This window comes from Pinus tabuliformis, chromosome 2_1, assembly GCF_031772625.1.
Source record: "Pinus tabuliformis cultivar Carrire ecotype Pingquan chromosome 2_1, CPIR1, whole genome shotgun sequence".
Lineage (NCBI taxonomy): Eukaryota > Viridiplantae > Streptophyta > Pinopsida > Pinales > Pinaceae > Pinus > Pinus tabuliformis.
In genome coordinates, this window is record NC_142299.1 from 573,699,908 (window position 1) to 573,720,244 (window position 20,337).

Sequence of the window (20,337 nt, forward strand, 5' to 3'; positions counted from 1 at the left end):
TCAAAAATAAGTTATTCACAATGTTCTTACAGCAAATATCGAAATAAATTCTACTACAGCCTTCGCAATTAAAATATTCCAGAAAATAAATGCAAAGGAAAATGTTGGCACAAATACAATCACAATGACAGTTATTTTTGGACAATCGTCCCTGGAAAAACCCAATGTGGGGAAACCAGTGCAGCAGATGAGAGTTTCTTTATTATTCTTCAACAAAATCTCATGTACAAGTTACAACCAGCAAAACAGAAGTGAGAAAATTTACAGACGCTTCCTAACAAATCTCTGATCCAGGAGAAGTACTCCTCTTCCCTCTGAGTCCTTCTGCGTCCCTCTGCGTCAATTTTCCCACACTGGTCCAACATCAATCTGCCCACGCAATCCCAGCGTCAACCTGCCTATGCGTTGCCTCTTTTTACATCAACCTACCTCTGCGTTGTCTCTCCCTGCTCTGTGTCTTCTTTCCTTGCACTCTCGAAAGATGTTGATGCCCTCTCTTCCTTTCTCACTTGCAACTCTCCCTCTGATTCGATTTTCTCTTGTCGAATTTCGAGCAGTGAGAAAATCGATCTTACTCGAGTAACTGAGTATCTGCCTCTGCTGTGTTCTCCAAGTGCCCATCAAGCCTCCTCTTATAATCCTCTCGTTGATCAATCAACGGCCCAGATTAGATCATAATCAATGGCTAGGATCATATTGGCTTGATCTCTGCCTTCTTCTAGAAGTTTCACCCACAGTTTAGATTAATACCCATTACTTATTTTAATTTCCTAAGTTTAGACTTAGGGTCCCACTAAAAATAATTAATTATTTTAATAAAATTGTCTCCAGGTGGAATTTCCTAAAACGATTTCTGGGTATTGGAGAATGCATGTGTCTAAGCGTCCCTACAAAATTTGAGACTTAGATCACATCCGATGCTACCAGAAATCAACACTTCAAACAGCTCCTGGAGTCATGAGTTAGTTCTAAAACCTTTGATTAGTTGAATTTAAGTGCTTAGTATTGCCTTTGATCCCATGTTCAGCCTTCTACTCCTCGGTCTTGACTACAACAATACGGCCTTATAGACAGTCCATTCTTTTTGGCCTTTCAGAGCAAGGAAAAACCCTTCTAGTGATCTTTAGTTGCCTATATTCTTGACCTTATCTCTTATACCATGTTGTAAAATCAATTAGGGCAGCATTTAAATTTTTCCTTCATTAGACAATCAATTATGATATTATGTTCTTCTTATATCATTATACTTATGTTCTTATCATCAAATAAATGCCAAAACCATGAAGATCACAATCATCAAAGCTGAACACGAGATATAGGCTCCAAGCCAAGGCAAAACCCCTCCAAGGGGAAAACCCAGAAAGAACTTATGTTCTTATAGAATCAATATCAAAGGAGACTTCCAAGACCAAAACCTAGACTAGGCCTCCCACCAAGTACCAAGTCAACTAGCTAATTCAATGCAAGACAAAGTCTCCAGGATAGAAAAACAAGATCTCTTCAAGATGAGGGCTCTTCTAGCCTTCTACCTCCTTGTACGTCTTCTAAAGAACATCAAAGTCTGATGCCAACCCAAGGGCCTTCTTCATCTAGAGCAAAATCCATTATTTTTCCCGTAAATGGAACAGATGAAACTATTAGTTAGTAGTTTACATATCTAATTTCATTGTATATGACTCTTGATGATGAGATACATTTATTATATTTTTTGTTGATATTTTGAGGCTGAGTCAAGACTCGGGATTCAAGACATGATTCATTATTATGTGTGGTGTAGCAATAGACATCTTTTACATCTTATATATTAGTTTTCTTTTCATATTTATGTGTCAATGCATTTATCTAATGTTGTGGATGCTTTAGATGCAAAAAAAAAATGAATATTTTTGTATTTTATCAATGTTTGTCAATTTTTACCCATTTTTTCACAATTTTTACGATTTTTTCATATTTTTGACCCTTGTTGATATTATTCGAATGTTGATGTTTGCAACTGTTGGAAAATGTAACTAGCTTTGGTCTTCATTAAATGTATTTGAGTCATCATATCATGTACTTGTCAAAAGAATAAAGAAAAGAATTTTTATTATTATTATTATGACCTATTAAAACATGGGTTACATGCTTGTCATCATGTTTTAGGTCAAAGTCCCCATTGAGGACTTCTAGGATTTATTCTGAGTTAATAAAGTCATTGTATTTTTAAAGAGACCCTTCTTGTGCTTTTGAATCAAGTAAAAAGGTTAAGTATTGAGTCAAATATGAATTATGTTGCCTCCACACCAAGTCGGCCTTAAGATGATCAAGTTGGTCTCAAAGAGGGCTATTCGACCTCACTAAGGATATAAATGAAGCAGTTTGAATTCCATTTGAAGCACACTCACAATAAGCTAGTTCAATTCAGTGTGAGTTTGTTCTAGGAGAAGGAAGATAGGAAAATCGAAGTCTTGGTGCATTTGTCTCTCTCTCTCGTGCCCTAGTTTGGAAGACTGAAGTTCTCTAGTTGATGTCGTAGCCAGTTGTTGCATGTTGTTGCTGCTATAGGTCAAAGTTGTTGTTGTTGGATGCTACTGCTTTCAGAAGTTGTATTAGACCAAGATCGAAGTTTCTAGGTGAAAATCAGAGTATTCCAGTGAAGATCAAAGTCTCCAAAGAAAGGTCGAAGTTGTTGGGTCGGAGAAAGTGTTGCCACTATTGTTGTTGCTGCCAGGTCAAGTAGGATCATCTGCAAGAGAAGAGGAAGGTTGACTTGATGTGGAGGAAAGTTTGTGTCAAGGTCTAAAGTCTTGGAATATCTCCGGAAAACTATTGAAGGAAGAATTATTGACTGGGTTTTCCCCTAGAGAGGGGTTTTGTCCTAACTGTGAGCCTATATCTGGTGTCCATTGTTTTATGTGCTATTGCTTTGGTAATTGCTTGATGAACTAAAAGAAAGAAGATATAAAGAAACCTTATAAGAAATCAAGAAAAATACAAGTAATTATCAATTATAAGAAAATCTTTCTGCCTTTCTGATTTTCTAAGATGGCATTAGAGCTTCGGTGAAGAAAGAAGCTAAAAGCAGTCTCAAGCACTTGATCAAGGAATCATTCAAAAGGAGTACTTCAAGGAAGAAGCAACTATATCTAAGGAAGATGTCTTACACAATCAAGGGAGAGAATAAACTCGAAGGAGCCTCTAACTTCAGATCTTGGAAGAAGAGGATTGACCTCATCTTTGAAAAGAACAAGGTACAAAAAGTAAAAGAAGCCTACAAAAGACTCCAATGAGGTTGATAAAGTGAAGTTCATAGACTTGGAATTAGTGGCCATGAATGTAATGGAAGAAGGAATAAAGGACAATCTTGTCCCATTCATAGCCGACATTGACCATGCTCAAGAAATGTATGAGGCTTTGTCAAAGTTATTCACTATTAAGAGTCAGACCATTTGTCAAGTGCCAAGCCTGAAGAATGAATTAAGGACCACAAATATGACTAAAGAAGATACAGTGTCCTCCTCCTTTGTGAAGATAGCAAGAATCAGAGATGATCTTTTGGCCATTGATGAAATTGTTCCAGACAAAGAACTTGTGATCACTGCTATACTAGGATTACCACCTACTTGGGGTGCATTGGTTGTAGGACTCAACAATTGAAAGGAGGGTCCCACTTTTGAAGAACTATGAACCGCTTGCAATCCAAAAGAATTAAGGATCTCATTAGTTTCCAAACCTAAAGCAGTGTTAAAGACTCAAATGCCAATGCTGCTCAACATAGAGGAAACTTCAAGAAAGGGCCTAACAGGAAGGTTGACATGTCCAAATTAGAATTCTAACAATGTCATAAGAAGGGTCACTACAAGAGTGATTGTCCCGAAAATCCAAGAAACAAGAAGAGAGAAAGAGATCAAGCCAATGTTGTTGAAGAAGAAGACCTAAATAAAGCCAAACCACAAGAATCTAATATAAGGGACTCACACTATTAACTCCTTTGCTTCTAGTCTTAAATATTCTATTTTGTATTTTTGATGTTTAGAATTTATAGGTTTTATCCCAATCTACACACACTTCCCTGCTAGATAATTCAACTTCCCTTTCCCTCCTCCAGAAACTGGAAAACCTCCTGATAATTTCTCTGGAAATTCTCCCTGCTGCAAACCCCTGTTACTCTCTTTCCCTGGCTCGAACTACGCCATCACTAAAAACTGCGAACTGGGGAATTCGAACTACCTTGCTCACAACCTGTACATTGTCTCTTCTCCAAGCCCCCTCGACTTGCTCTTATTATCTCTCGCTAGAGAATCAACGGCCAAGATCTAATCATGATCGATGGCTCAGAACATCTTAGACTCCATCAAATCAATTTTCAAGAAGTCTCTACAGCAAAATCAATTTCCACAATTAATACCCATTAATTATCAATTTTTCTAAGTAAGACTTAGGAACTATTTAATTATTGATCAATTAATTTAATTGAAAGGTTTCTATGTGTTTTCTCTCGAAACCTTTTTGAGGTTTTGGAGATCTTGTGTTCCTTAGCCTCTCTGACACCTTAGAGACTAGAACACTTGTTTGACGCTACCATGTCCATTAAAAACTAACACTCCCTCTTAGCGAGGAAGGTGTTCTCCACTATCCACTATCCATTATGCTCATCTTCTCCCTAATGAACATCTTGTAGCTGGACTAATTCACATTGTTGAATTATACCTCCTTTCTTCACATCCCACCGATCTAGCTCCCTATCACTAGAAATCACTGTGAAGTACTCAATCTGGCAAACAATGTCCATCAAGCTATTGTGCATAGTCTGATTCACCTGCCACTAACTATAGTTGAACCAATCTCTAATATCACACTACTTGTACCCTTACGTTGTTGCTTTCGCATTGTTCCTACCATTGCAACTGTGTATACTGACCACCTCAAAACCTGAAGATCAAGCTTCCATAGTGTTGCTCCCTCTAAAGTTAGACTCTTACTAAGTCTCAACCTCATGATGATCTACTATGTCACTGCTACTAGCTCTACACTTGTCCCTTAAGTCTCTAACTGCAACTACTTTTGCACTGTCTACTGAGCACCTGACTGCACCCAACTGGCTCTGCAACTGCCTCTCAAGTATCTAACAGCAACTAGCTCTACATCATCCCTCAAGATCTAACTGCGCCTTGTTGACACCTTGATCCTATTGTTATTTTGATACATACTCCTCTTCTGCTATCAATGTGAATTCCTCCATGCTCATCCAATAGCAATTACATCTTGGCTTTCCAGACGCCAAAATTAGAGGCTCCATCAAGTTTGTCCTGAGATCTGAGTTATGTTGTGTCCATCTCTGCAAGACTAAAATAACTGGACAACTGTATGCTAGAAACTCTCCTCTTTCCAGCAACTTACTCGGTTTTTCTCTCTACTAAACACACTCCTCCTAGAATGTGCAGATCTGCTTCTACACTTGCCTCTGGTGTCCTCGGAATTCACATTGCTTGTTATTCCTCCTCTAGGCAACTTGCTCTACCTTCCGGATGTCGTTTTCCAAAACTGGAACATGAACTACTAACTTTGAAATTCACACTAGCTGGACTGGCAAGCCTCCTGCGACCTTCTGCTGCTGGAAATCATGGCCTTCTTTCCTACAACTAGAAAACTGGAAACCCTCTGCGAATTTCAAGAAATTTACTCTCTGTGTGCTTTCCTCTTCCTCCCTACGTTGATTTGCAACTGCAAAACCCTTGCTGCAAATCTTTTGCGCTCGACCTGCTCTGCGAATCAATTGATCTGCTCACAGTAAACCCTCTCCGGCAATCCTACTGCCTACTACAAATCTTAGGCAAAATCGAACTTTTCCTCCACCCTGGATCTAGAAATCGAATTTCTGCCTCTTTGCTACTCGCATTGCCTAGCTGTCCTGCGTAGATCTGGAAACTGGTGCTTCAGATCTCCCTATGAAACTGCACAATATCACTTCCTTCACTTATGAGCATAGTTTTAAAAACCAGCCACAAAAACCAGTAACCGGTCTAACCGGCCGGTTAGAGGCCTGGCCGGTCCGAACCGGCCTAAAAAACCCGGTCAGCTACCTCCTGTGCCCGAAATCTGGCCCTAACCGGTCAAAACCGGCCGGTTTAGGTCGGAACCGGCCGGTTTGAAGCAAACCGGCCGGTTTATGGACAGCCCACCGATTAATGACAAAAAGCGCAGCGGTTTTGTGGTTTAGGGGTTTTTGGGGGGAGGGAAAGGTATTTTCCCTCCAAAAACACCCTCACACTTGCTATAAGAGACCCCTCTCACTCTCATTTGTCTCACACAACTGATTTGGAGTGTTTGTGAGTGTTTGTGAGTTTGTTTGTGAGCTTGGAGAGTGTGGAGTTTTTGCTGAAGTAGTCATCTTGGAGTTGGAGTTGGAGCTATTTTGGAGATAGTGTGTAGCTGTCAGTGGAGTTGCCATCTTCAAGAGGAGGCTAAGGGAGCTAGTTTGCATTTCCAGGTAAGGATTTGCACTTGATAATTCCTCATTTGAGTCTGCTGTCCATGAATTTTTTTTTAATGTGTTATACTTATAAACTTCTCACTTCTATGATCCATCATGTATGCTATAAACTCTCTAGCTATATGCTATCAAATTTTGTAGCTTGAGCCTTGCATGTGCATTTGTTTTCCTACATTTATCTTTGGTTTTCCATTTTGCTTAGCTGCAATTTTTTTTTAAATGGCAGATTTCTTTGCAAATTGTTATTATTTCAAGCAAACATGGCTCCAAAAGGAAAGGACAGTGCATGGGTTCATTGTGATGTAATTGAGGGAAAAATGATATGCAAATTATGCCATAAATCTATTGGAGGTGGGGGTATTCTTAGGTTGAAACAACACTTGGTTGGGGTAAGAGGCCAAGTAAAGCCATGTGATGCACCAAAAGAACTGTTAGGTCCTATTAGGGGAGAATACATTGCCAAGCTTGAAAAATTTTATGAGGATAAGGCTAGGGAGAAGGCCATCCAAGATGAAATTGCAAGGAAGAGGGAATTAATAGAAGCCATGAAAGAGAGTGGGTATGATGATTATGAGATTCAAGACTCCACTTCTATCCCTTCCACCAATGACCCCTTTCACTATGTTCATCCTTCTGTTGGAGTTGGCCAATCATCAAAAGGAACAAAGAGAGAAAACATCCAAAGTTATTTCTCATCTTCTGCCAACATTGCCTCTTCTAAATCTAATCCCACTTCCTCCCAGCCAAGTTCTCAACCCACTTTGGATCAACATTGGAAAAAACAATGCAAAGAAACTTCTCACCAATACATTGCTAGATGGTGGTATGATTCAGATATCCCATTTAATGCTGCTCGCTCACCTTATTACCAAGCTATGTGGGACTCTGTTATAGCTGCAGGAAAGGGCTTCAAAGGCCCTAGTATGCATGACTTGAGGGGAGCTCTTTTGCAAAAAGAGATATCTTCCATTGATGAGTATTTGGTTGAGTTTAAAGAGTCATGGCTCAAAACAGGTTGTTCCATTATGTCAGATGGATGGACCGATGGAAAGAACCGCACTATCATTAATTTCCTTGTTTCTTGCCCTCAAGGAACCATGTTTTTGAAATCAGTTGATGCATCTGATAAGATAAAGGATGCAATCCTTCTATTTGAGCTTTTGGATAACGTTATTCAGGAAGTTGGGGAGCAGCATGTTGTGCAGGTCATCACTGATAATGCCTCAAACTATGTTCTTGCTGGAAAGATGCTTGAGGCCAAATATAAGACCATATTTTGGACTCCATGTGCTGCACATTGCATAGACCTCATGCTTGAGGATATAGGCAAAGTGGAGTGGGTAGAAAACACTGTAGAGCATGCCAAGTGCATTACAAAATACATTTACAACCACTCATGGGTATTGAACCTAATGAGGAAACACACTGGAGGCAAAGAGCTTGTTAGGCCTGCAATTACGAGATTTGCAACTCACTTCCTCACGTTGCAATGTCTCAATGGTCAACATAAAAACTTGCAGAAAATGTTTTCCTCTGAAGAATGGTCTCGGTGGGCTCGTAGACCAGATGGAAAAGACACCAAAAAGAAAGTGTTTGACACTTATTTTTGGAAAAGGTCTGTAGAGCTTGTGAAAATTACCGAGCCCCTTGTTAAGGTGCTAAGGTTGGTGGATGGGGAAAGATTGGCCATGGGCTACATTTATGAAGCTATGGATCAGGCAAAGGAGCAGATACGGGCAGCTTACAAGGACAGGTTAGCTAAATATGGCCGTATATGGGAGATCATTGATAACAGATGGAACAATCAACTCCATCGTCCTATACATGCAGCCGGGTATTTTTTGAACCCAAGGTATCACTATAAAAATCGGCTAGGAGATCAGCAAGATGGGGAGGTCAGAGCTAGATTGATTGATTGCTTGGAGCGCATGGTCCCTAACCATGTAGACCAGTTGGAAATACATAGACAGCTTACTATTTTCAATATGGCAAGTGGTACTTTTGGCAAAAACTTGGCAAAGATGGCAAGAGATGTGGACCAACCAGGTAAGCAATTCCAATTTCCATTTTGTTTTTCATTTCAAGTTAAAATTGTTTACGTTCTTTACAATTCAAATTATAAACTAAGTTACTAATTATTGTCTTTTTCTTTGCAGCACATTGGTGGGAGTCATTTGGTGGCCAGTGTCCTCAATTGCAAAGGTTTGCAATTAGAGTCCTCAGTCAAACTTGCAGTGCTTCAGGTTGTGAGCGCAATTGGTCTGTTTTTGAGCGCATACACACGAAGAAGAGAAACCGTTTGGAACAAAAACGGTTAAATGATCTTGTTTTTGTGAAATACAACCTTCGACTGAGGAGGAACCAAATGATGAGCAAATCACTTGATCTAGATCCCATTGTGTTGGACGATATTAATCCAACATCAGAATGGGTGGAGGAGACAGAAGATCCTGTGTTTGAGGCTGATTTTGATATCGACATGGCTTTAGCGGGGGATGAGGCAGATTATGTGGCGGCATCAGAACCAGGATCAGTAGCAGCATCAAGGAAAGGCAAGGAACCAATGGAAGGCACTAGTCATGCAGGTCGACAAACTCGTGCTTCCATTAGGTCCACTTCTATTGTCATTGGTGGCATTGATACTGATGTTGCAGATCAGGCTGAGGCATCCTCAGACTCTGAACCAGATGATGTCTATGTAGCTCCTGATGATTATCCTGTGTCTAGTAGTGGTGATGGACTTGATGATTGATCATGTGTACACTGTAGACTTGTAGTAGGCCAATGGCCTCATAGCTTGCAGCATTGTTTTTGGACTTTATAGGCCATTTAGAGCCTCATTTCTTATGTATTTTGCTATTTTGTCGATGATATGTATTGCACTCGGTGCCATTTTGATATATTCACCTTTGCATGGTATATAAATGAGCAAACTTTGCATATTTTGTCTCTATTGGCTTGGAATCATGGTTTTACATCTTAAAAATAGTTTTGTTTCATTAAAAATTAATTATTTAATGTATTTTTTAAAAACCGGCTCGTTTAGACCAAACCAGTCCCGGTTAGACCGGTTCCGTTCGGTAAACCGGTTCATTAGGTGGACCGGTCCGGTCACCGGTTCCGGTTTTAAAAAAATTGCTTATGAGCCACTGATATGATCTTCAATGCTCTAATACCGTGTGAAAAATCCTTGAACTAAAGCAACTAAGTATTATTCTCCTAACTTAACAATTTATTTTTCTTCTATTAAATTATTAAAGGCAAATAGCGAATGAACCACGCTGCAATTCTTCACAAATAAAATATGTTGCGGAAATAAAACAAGAACTGAGAAATAGATTCGCACACACAAAATAATGACACCATTGTTTTGGACAATTGTCCCCGAAAAATCCTCTAAGGGGAAACTGGTGCAGCAGATAAGGGTTTTATTATTATGCAGTGAATATAGAGAATTACAACTGGATGTCCAACTGGCAATCCTCTGGCAATTTATTTCCACTAAAAAATATACAGGAAAATTTTTCCCTTACAGCGATTCGATCTAGCCTCTCTAACAAACTCTCACTTCCCATCTAATTTGTTCCGGTGGATTGGAAATGTGCACTGCTTGCTGGAAAAATTTCATACTACCTCCGGAACACCTCCAGATGAATCGTCCTGCCTATCTTTGCCTCTGGAAACAATTTTCTAGGCCTCTCGAGACTAGATCAGGGCACTAGCAACTAAATTAAACCTCCTTACAACCACTCGCACTGGCAAACTGGGCAACTCGCACTGGCAAACTGGGCAACTCGCACTACAGAATATAGCCTCCCTGCTGGATAATTCAGCTTCCCTTTTCCTCCTCTGGAATCTAGAAAACGTCCTAAGAATTTCTCTGGAAATTTTCCCTGCTGAAAACCCCTGCTACTCTCTTTCCTTGGCTCGAACTGCACCCTCACTAAAAACTACGGACTGGGGAATTCGAACTGCCTTGCTCACAACCTATAAATTCTCTCTTCTACAAGCCCCTTCGACTTGCTCTTATAATCTATAGTTGGAGCATCAACGACCAAGATCTAATCATGATTGATGGCTCAGATCATCTTAGACTCCATCAAATCACTTTTCCAGAAGTTTCTAGAGCAAAATCAATTTCCTCAATTAATACCCATTAGTTAATCATTTTTTCTAAGTTAGACATAGGAACTTTTTAATTATAGATCAATTAATTTAATTGAGAGGTTTCTAAATGTTTTCTCTCAAAACCTTTTCTAGGTTTTGGAGATATCGTGTTCCTTAGCTTCTCTGACACCTTAGAGACTAGAACACTTGTCCGATGCTACCATATTCATTAAAAACTAACATATCTTGTCTTCCCCTACAAATTTTTAGTACCGTATATTGTGTAAATGTGTGTGTGGGCATAGGCAAGCATGGTGGAGAGGGATGGGGACAATATATTACTGATTTGTTCACATGCCATTTCCTAAATCCATTTATGACAGAAAATCAAATTCCAAGCAAAAACCAATTGCTAAATAATATGAAGAAGACATTACAACAATAAAAAGGAAGAACAAAATTATAAATACTATAGAAAACTAAAATGAATTACAAAACAAGGTTAGAGATAACATACAGCCCAGTTAAAGGTTCCATCCTTTGGCACGATCACTTCTAATTCGCATCTGTGAGGTATGTAAGGAACAAATATATAATCATTGTGAAGGATGCGTTGAAGCGTTCTTCCAGCTATGTCTCTCACCTTGTCAATTTTTTCTACAGCTTGTTTTGCAATGCCACCTATCAATCGTGCAGCTAGATTTGAATCAAATAGAGAGTTTTCTTTTTGCATATCACTCATAAAGCCCTCATCTAAAGTATATGCCTGTCTCATCTTTATTCCACTGCCGGTAAATACAGTGAGACTTCGGCAAATAACGTAGGTACATTTTTCAAGGGCCTCCATTGCAGCTTCCCGTACCCAAGAGCCCACATCACCTCTGTTGTCAACCGAATAGTCTTCAAGAGCTTTAAATAAACAGTCCACAACAGCATTCTTTATGACATCTAATAGAGACTCTTCACTAGCTGCGACACTCAGAGTGGAGTCTATACATGCACCAGTCAATGTTTCACAAACTGTTGCTAGTCCACGAACAGCATTAACACGTGTTTCAGCATCTCGATCATCAGGATTTTCCTGTGACCATACAGACGTTTATTTTACAGCAGTGGCATGTTCATCACCTAAAAATATAAACAAGCGAACCCTCTATTGCAGAAATAATACAAATACACATTAATTTGCACATCACATAATCTTACTGGGACAAGGCAAGCAGCACACAGTGTCTTCAATATGATCCTCCAATCTGCAATTAAAAACTCATATGGCAAGACACTTAGTGCTAATGCCGATCCTCGTTTTGCTGCTACGTTAGGATCACTTCTCAAAGCTTGTAAATATTTTGATGTTATGTCTTTGACAAGTAAAGCATCTGCTGAAATAAGATAGGTACGGACAAACTGCTTTAGAGACTCGACGGCACAAACCTACACAAAGACATGACGGGGTCATCAAATTGAACAAATCACCTAAAAATCAGTAAACCATTAGAACACATATTAGATTGTTTCCTAACAAACTCATCAATTCAGGCCTACACATCAATGCCACCAGTTCTTTTAAAACATCACATTAAAACAATAAAGCTAGAAATGGCATCCTTGTTGCATCCACATTTATTTTACTGCTACTGGTTACCAAATTTAAACAACATGCAGACTGGTATTCTCTATACCTGAATTTGTGGATTGGGATGCCTCAAGTTATCATTCAAAGTATCCAGTAAAATCTTCCGTGTCTTCGGGGATAAAGGTATGTGTGAAATCGAGGTACATTCAATAAGTCTTGAAACAGATGAACGCATAATTTCTCCACCTTTCCCGCGATATAGACGAGCTTTCTCAATTGCTGGTACTATGCCAGCAATAGCTTTCTGTTTATCTGAAGAGAAAAAACAATATACCAGCCGCAACAATACAATGGCAAAATAAAAGTATATAAAGTATGTCTAACATATTTCTAACCTATAACAGCAAGTCAATATTAACTATTGATTAAGACAGACTAACCAAACATTTTGAACTGTTGGAACATCGCCACAGATATATAATTATAAATCACATAGTTATATCTACCATTCTAAATTTGTAATACTCTTGTTTTTCTATCTTCACATACCTAGATTTCTCCCAAAACCACTCAGAGTCTTTCAATCATGCATATTGACAAATCAGGCTAATATTATCCAAATATTTGATTCAATGTAGTCCTAATTTCCTGACGGTGAACATATTTGGAATGCAAGACAGCAATTTTCATGTGAAATGTGCACCATATTTTGAAGCATGGGATTCTAATCATTTAAGCTTTAAAACTAGTTACTACACATGTTGTTATGTTAACTTTTACTTGGTCATGACTAGTATAAGGTGAACCTTGCTTCAATCAATAAAGGGTTTAAAACTTTAACATGTAAAGAACCTCACTTGGCCAGCTTGTCCAGATTGGCAAAGAGTAATAAAGATATCTTTGCAGCTGATTTTCCTGGTAAAGGGTTTCCAGGGTAAATCTCTTTAGCCTGTTTTCTTTGTGTTAGTTTTGCTTCTCCCATTATGCTCAGTTTGCTTTATATGGGAACAGAGCATAGCAGACCTGGACTCTGCCATGACAGTGATCCGCTGTTGTGTGCCATATAAGGAGTGTTTTTGGATGAACTCCAAAGCTGGAAAAGGATGGATCTGTTTGTAGATGAGCAGATCTGTTACTTGAATCCTCAGACCTACTAGATTCAAGAGTAATTTCTATGTTCCCATTGTCTAGTGGTTGGGATCCTGAGTTTCTTGGTGTGGCTCCTGGACATCATGACGCCCTGCCTCATGTTTATTTTCGTCAAGCTTTCTTGCATCAAGCTTTCTTGCTGTATGAAGGAGGAGAGTGTGGAAACAATGAACACATGGGAGTACAGAACGAGGGTGGGGTTGTAACTTTACTTGTTTATCAAAACAAACAAGCGTAGACTGCAAATTTTGAAGGAAGGCTCTTGCATGTGGTTCATGAGTGGCCTGGACACAATAAGTTGTGTGCTGCTTGGGCTTTTTTGTCTTTGCCAAGAATAAAATTGACATCTATAGGAAAGTAATGATGCCTCAATTTGTAAGATACCCCCCTTGGAATATCTCGAGATTCCCACTAAAATTTCTGAGTTTTGTTTAAGTTTTGTCTCCGGGGTATTTCGTCAAACACTTTCCACACGAACTGCTGTGGGTGCAATTTGTAATTTCTTTGTAATAGAAAAATCCTAACACACAATAATACAAGAAAAATACTTGGAAATGGCAGCATTTTATTATGATAATATTCAGAGAAACATACCAGGTCTTAGAGTACACTTGTTACAGCAAATAGAATGCATATCTGGAGCGAATATAATCAGCAATTGACAGAGGAATATATATAAATTTATTAATACTTGAATGAAAATGAATGATGGTTTTTTACAAGCAAGGCCCTGGCTTAAATAAGCCCCTTGGGCACCTTTTCGAGGAGAGGCATGATCTTTGATCGTGCCCCAATTAATTAATTACATAACATTGCCTTCCTCTTGAAAAGGTGCTTTGTCCTCAAAGCATACGTAACGAGGTGTTTTCTACAAAAAGTTTCTGTCTCCCAGGTGGCTTCTTCTTCTGGTAGATTCTTCCACTTGATAAGGTATTCTTTAATTACTTGAGATCGCAACTTCCTTTCCCTGGCGGTAACAATTCCTTCTGGTTCTAAGATGAACTTGCCTTCATCATCTAATATCGAAAGTGTTCTCTGTGCTGATTGGTATCTTCCCAGTGTCTATTTAAGACAAGATACATTGAAAACGTTGTGAACTCAACTATTGTTTGGAAGGCTTAAGCTGTATGCTACTTGGCTGATCTTTTTGTTAATCTGATATGGTCCATAAAACTTTGGCACCAATTTGTTTTTCCCTTTTTGTTTTAGGGATAATTGCTTGTAAGGCTGAAGTTTAATAAATACCCATTCTCCAACTTCAAATTCTCTTTCTGTTCTGTGTTGGTCAGCCTGTTGCTTCATGCGATTTCTTGCAATACTTAGATTTTCTTTTAATGTTTGAAAAACTTTTTGGGTTTCTTCTAATTGCTCCTTTACTGCTGGAAATTTTGTCTCGGAAATAGCCAAATCCTTTCATTTTGGACGTTCATATCCGTACAGAGCTTGAAATGGGGTCATCTTTGCGGAAGTGTGATAAGTTGAATTGTACCACCATTCAGCGAGATGTAACCACTGAGCCCACTTATTTTGTTTGTCTGCTGCATAACAACGAAGGTAAGCTTCTAAGCACTTATTGACAGTTTCTGTCTGACCGTCTGTTTGAGGATGATATGCAGAACTCATGTTGAGGTATGTTCCAATATGTTTGAAAAGCTCCTTCCAAAAATTCCCTTTAAACTTGGGATCTCTATCACTAACAATGACTTTAGGAAATCCATGTAATTTGTAGACATTCTTGCAAAATATCTCGGCGATCTCTTTTGCTGAATCTGATTTCTTCATTCCTATGAAGTGTGCATACTTTGTGAGTCTGTCTACTACTACAAGAATTTTATCTTCCGTCTGACATGGGTAATCCTTCAATAAAATCCATTGATATTTCTTCCCATTTTTGGTTTGGGATATTTAAGGGGTGGAGCAACCATGGGGTCATAATGTTCTCACTTTTATTTCGCTGACATTGATCACATTCTGCTACATATTTTTGAATATCACTATTCATTCCCTTCCAAAAGAATTACTAGTGTGCATTATAGTAGGTTTTAAAGAATCCTACATGTTCGGCTGTCAATGAATCATGTGACTCTTTGATAATCTTGGCTTTAAATTTGGAATTTGAACTCAAATAAATTCTTCCCTTGTACCATAGAATATTGTTTTTCCATTCAAATCTTGAATTTTGAGGAAGGTTGTTAATTATAGCACTTGTTTCAGGATCTTTTCCATATTCACTTCGAATCTTATTCAGCGATTCGAGAACAACAACTGAGACTGCAAGTAATGATGGTAATGATGGTTCTTCATCTTTCCTAGACAAAGTATCAGCTACTATGTTATCTTTCCCTTTCTTATGTAATATATCCATGTTGAAGGCAGCGATTTTATTTATCCATTTTTGTTGTTCTGTAGATAGCGTTTTTCTAATGGAGGATATGTTGAAGACTATTATGATCTGTTCATATTAGGAACTTACTTCCCAAGAGATATTGTCTCCATTTGGCTAATGCGTGCATAATAGCAAGCATTTCCTTGTTGTATGTAGACTTGAGACCAGTGTTGCGGGGGAGCGCCCCCCCCCCCCCCCCCGAACCCCCCCCCCCGAACCCCGCTCCGGGCGGGAGCGGCTCGAGAGCGCGCTCCCAAAATCGCTCCCGGAGTGGAGCGATTTTCGGGAGCGCACTCCCTTAAAAAAACTTGTGCTCCCTGGTCTGTTAGGGAGCGACATAGGGAGCATTCGCTCCGGCGCTCCCGGAGCGATTTTTAATGCCCGGGAGCGATCGAGGAGCGATCGCTCCCTAATCGCTCCCGGACATTAAAAATCGCTCCGGGAGCGATTCGAGCCGGGCCGGGAGCGGTTCGGCGGAAAAAAAATCCGCCGGACCCGAAAATTAAAAAAAAAAAATTAGAAAAAAAAATTAGTTTTATAAGCCCAATGGGCCAAAAAAAATTCATTATAACTTCATTGAGCTTGAGTTTGGAGCTGGAGCAAGAGCAAAGGAGCGAAGAGCAAGTGCTGAGGAGCGAGGAGAAAGTGCCAAGGAGCAAGGAGCAAGCCTGCAAAGGTAAGTAACTTAGTAATTTAGTTAGTTTAGCTGGTTAGGTAGTTAATTTAGTTAATTTAATTTAGTTGCTTGAGTTTAAAGATCATGTATTTAAATTAAATTAATTAATCCCAATAAATTAAATTAATCTGCAGATTCTAGAATCAAAACCCTACAAACATCAAACACCATGGACCTGGCTATATTTATTGGCATTTTCCTCTTCCTGGTCCCTTTTATGGTTATTATGGTGCTGGAGAGTAGGAAACGGAGGGGGCCCCAAACTGAAGAGGGGGATGAAGAAGCCGGAGAAAGTCAAATGGGTGAAAACCCCAGTGAGGAGGAGCTGGAGGAGGGTGAACATGACCCTCAAAAAACTAAACAAGACCAAACTCCATTGTGGAAATATGTTCACAGGGCTGAAACAGGGAGAGGGGGTGGAACCACTAAATTTCATTGCCCCCATTGCAACACTGATTACACAGGTTCATACACCCGTGCTAGAAGACACCTCTGCGAGAAAAGGCCATGGGATGGAGAGAAACAAATAGGAATCAAAACTTGTACAGCGGTGTCAACAGCAGATAGAGCCAAATACATAAGGGAAGAGGAGGAAGCCCAATACAGAACAAAAAAATCAAGGGGTTTCTTTGAACCAAGCTCACAATCACAAAGAACTCCTTCAGCATCCTCCCAAGGCAGTGGATATGGACATGGAGGCACAGGGTCATCATCTTTAAGGCGTAGAACCATATCATATTTCCTTGATGAGGGGTGTAGGAATGATGTGGATTCAAAAGTTTACATGTTTCTCTATGCATGTGGGATACCATTCAATGTTTTACGCTTACCTTATTGGCATGAAATGGTTTCTGCCATAAATGATGCCCCTAAAGGATACAAGAGCCCTGGGTATGACAAGGCAAAAACCGTTGGCCTTGATCATGAAAAAGCAAAAATATCACATTCTTTGAATAAAATGACAAGTTCTTGGACTGACCATGGGGTGTCCATTGTGTCTGACAGATGGACAAATGTAAAAGGCAAGCCATTGATAAGTGTTCTTGCTGTGTCTGTTAGTGGTCCCATCTTTCTAGCTGCACATGATTACTCAGACAAGTTCAAGACCACCATCAACATTGCAGAAGCATTACTTGAAACAATTGAGCGTATTGGCCCATACAATGTCATCCAAGTCATCACTGATAATGCTCCTAATTGTAAGGCAGCGGGAGCAATTATTGAGGATAAATACCCGAACATATTTTGGTCTGGATGTTTGGTTCACACATTGAACCTTCTGTTGCATGATATTGTCAAAAACAAAAATGAACAATACCAATGGATTGGTAATTTGTACAAGAAAGGCAAACAAATGATAAAATTTATTACAAATCATAGCAATACCCATGGCCTTTTCCGCAATCACTCGAGATTGGAGTTGCTGAAGATTGCGAGGACTAGATTTGGTAGTTATTACCTCACCTTCAGGCGCCTTTTGAAGGTAAGAGAGGCATTAGCTAGCATGGTATCAAGTCCACATTGGCAGGTGTTAAAGGAAAGGGCTACAAATGTAGCTGACATGGCAGGTTTTGAAATGGTGGAGGAGGCCGCTCTTGATGGGCAGTTTTGGACAAGTGTGAGGCAGGTATTGGATTTCACCAAGCCAATTTATCACATGATTCGGTTTGCAGATACAGACAAACCAGTGATTGGCGAGGTGTATGAGCAAATGGATACCATGTTGGGGGAAATAAAAGACATTGTTCATAATAGAGATCCCAACTTGTACAAACTGATTCATGATTGTGTGTGTGAACGGTGGAATAGGCTTAACCTTCCACTACATTGCTTGGCGTATATCCTTACGCCAAAATACTACTCTACATCTTGGTTGGGCCAACCTGCAGCAGGCGGTGGGGTTAGGACCAAACCCCATTTAGATCAAGAGGTAACTAAAGGATATTTGGAAGCATTAGAAAAGTTGGTACCTGACAGGGAGGAATGTGCAGCTGTGCGCCTTGAAATAGGCAGATACTTCAGTGGCACTGGTTTGTATGGTAACTTCCATGCAATGGACGACAAAGATAAATTTGAATCTCTCACATGGTGGGAAACATATGGCGGCCACGGACTTTTGCCAAAATTGACAAAAAAAGTTCTTTCACAAGTTGTAAATTCTTCTTCTGCAGAGAGGTGTTGGAGCACCTACAGCTATATACATAATGTGAAAAGAAACAGACTCAATGAAAACCGAGCAAAAAGCTTGGTTTATGTGCACTACAACTTGAGGTTGTTGAGTCATTACTGTGATCGGGCTAATGAGGATCCCACATATAAAATTTGGGACAATCACCCAGAGGATGACAATTTGGAGGATGGCATTGTACATATTGAAGAGCTAGAAGAGGAACTTGTAAGGGATGAAAATGAAGCAGCAGCCATGCCACCTCCACCTCCACCTCCACCATCCAGTAGCAGTGCTCGAGGTCCGAGTCTTGTTCCTTTGCTGTCGCCACCTCCATCTACACCCTCGCATGGAGGTTCTAGTTCTGGTCATCGGTCTGTGCGGGAGACTCCTAGAAGACCACCACGACCTGCTTATACTCCTGGAGACTCTCGTGGCAAGGGCCACATGTAGATTTACAGTTTACTTGTCTTTTTTAGTTTCTATTAGACTTTAGTTTTCATAACTGTTGAGTTTTGAGTCCTTGACTCTTGAATCTTGACTCTTTCATATCATAATGATATTTTTTGTAAACATTATATCACTGTGACAATGAAAATTTGAAGTTTGAAGTTGGGCCTTGGCAATTATAACTCATTGGTAATGATTGTGAATTATGAATATGATGCTTTGTGAAAGACTAAAGTTGTTTCATTTCATCTCATTATTAATGTTTCATTTTATAAATTTTTAACATTTCATATCATGTTAACAGTTAGAAGTTAGGACTTAGAAATATCTTCGATATTACTTCTTGTAATGGTTAAACTTAGCTTACAAGTACAACTTTGGTGATCAATGATGATAAATGTTATTGAATTTTCAATTCTGAAAGCTTGAAGTTGAAACTTTAATATTGAATTTGATGAATCATGATTTATAAGACTCAATATGTTGCAGTTGTAATATGTATTTTACTAACTTGTGGACATGATTGATGACGATTATAATTTCTAGATGATTGATGTGATATGGTTCAATGATCAATCTATGTTTTTTTTATGTTTTTTATGTCTAATTCATCATTCTACATGTTTTTGTTGACATATATGTATCAAAAATTAAAAAATATAAAAAATATATATATTTTTAAAAAATCGCTCCCAGATTCGCTCCCAAACCGAGAGCTTCTGAAAATGGTCGCTCCCGCTCCCGTTTTCGCTCCCGCTCCCCGCTCCCGCTCCCGCTCCCAAGTAACATGGCTTGAGACATTCTTGCTTATTGAGCTTCCTGATTTCAAACGCGATTGGGTGGCCATCCTGCATTAGTACTACTCTTATGCCAAAACCTGAAGCATCACACTCAATTACAAATGCTTTTGAGAAGTCTGGAGTTGCCAATACAGGGGCATTAGAAACAAAATATGTTCCAGGACATCTTTGTGAAGGAGAAAACACTAACTTGGAAATGCAAAGAATGAAAGAGGACAAGTGCAAACGTTGTGGCGAAAAATGGGATTCTAAACATAGATGTGTTAAAGGATATGAAACCAATAACATGTATAAATGTGAAGCAACTAATGATTCAGGCAATGAAGAATCAGACGTAGAAGAAATCGAAGACTCCCCAGAATTTTCTCTAAATCCAGATAACGAGAATATTTCGCAAGTGTCTTTATCAGCCATGATAGGTATATTGTAGCCCCAAACATTAAAATTAAAACGACATATCAAGAAGAGAAACGTAATGGTTCTGATCGATACCGGTAGCACCCATAACTTTTTGGACTCGACTATGGCAAAAAGACTCAACATTTTTACAGTTC

The 20,337-nt window shown here is 39.2% G+C and overlaps 1 protein-coding gene across 1 annotated transcript in view; it reads right to left on the reverse strand.

Moving 5' to 3' along the window:
* TTN1 (ARM repeat superfamily protein) overlaps window positions 1–20,337 on the reverse strand; it is a 370,146-nt gene that overhangs the window by 131,561 nt on the left and 218,248 nt on the right. Inside the window, exons 11-13 of the mRNA XM_089403008.1 lie at window positions 12,262–12,467; window positions 11,786–12,013; window positions 11,097–11,660 (exon numbers count right to left, since the gene is read on the reverse strand). Of these exons, the coding sequence (XP_089259134.1) occupies window positions 11,097–11,660; window positions 11,786–12,013; window positions 12,262–12,467 (998 nt within the window). The remainder of the gene's footprint in view (window positions 1–11,096; window positions 11,661–11,785; window positions 12,014–12,261; window positions 12,468–20,337) is intronic.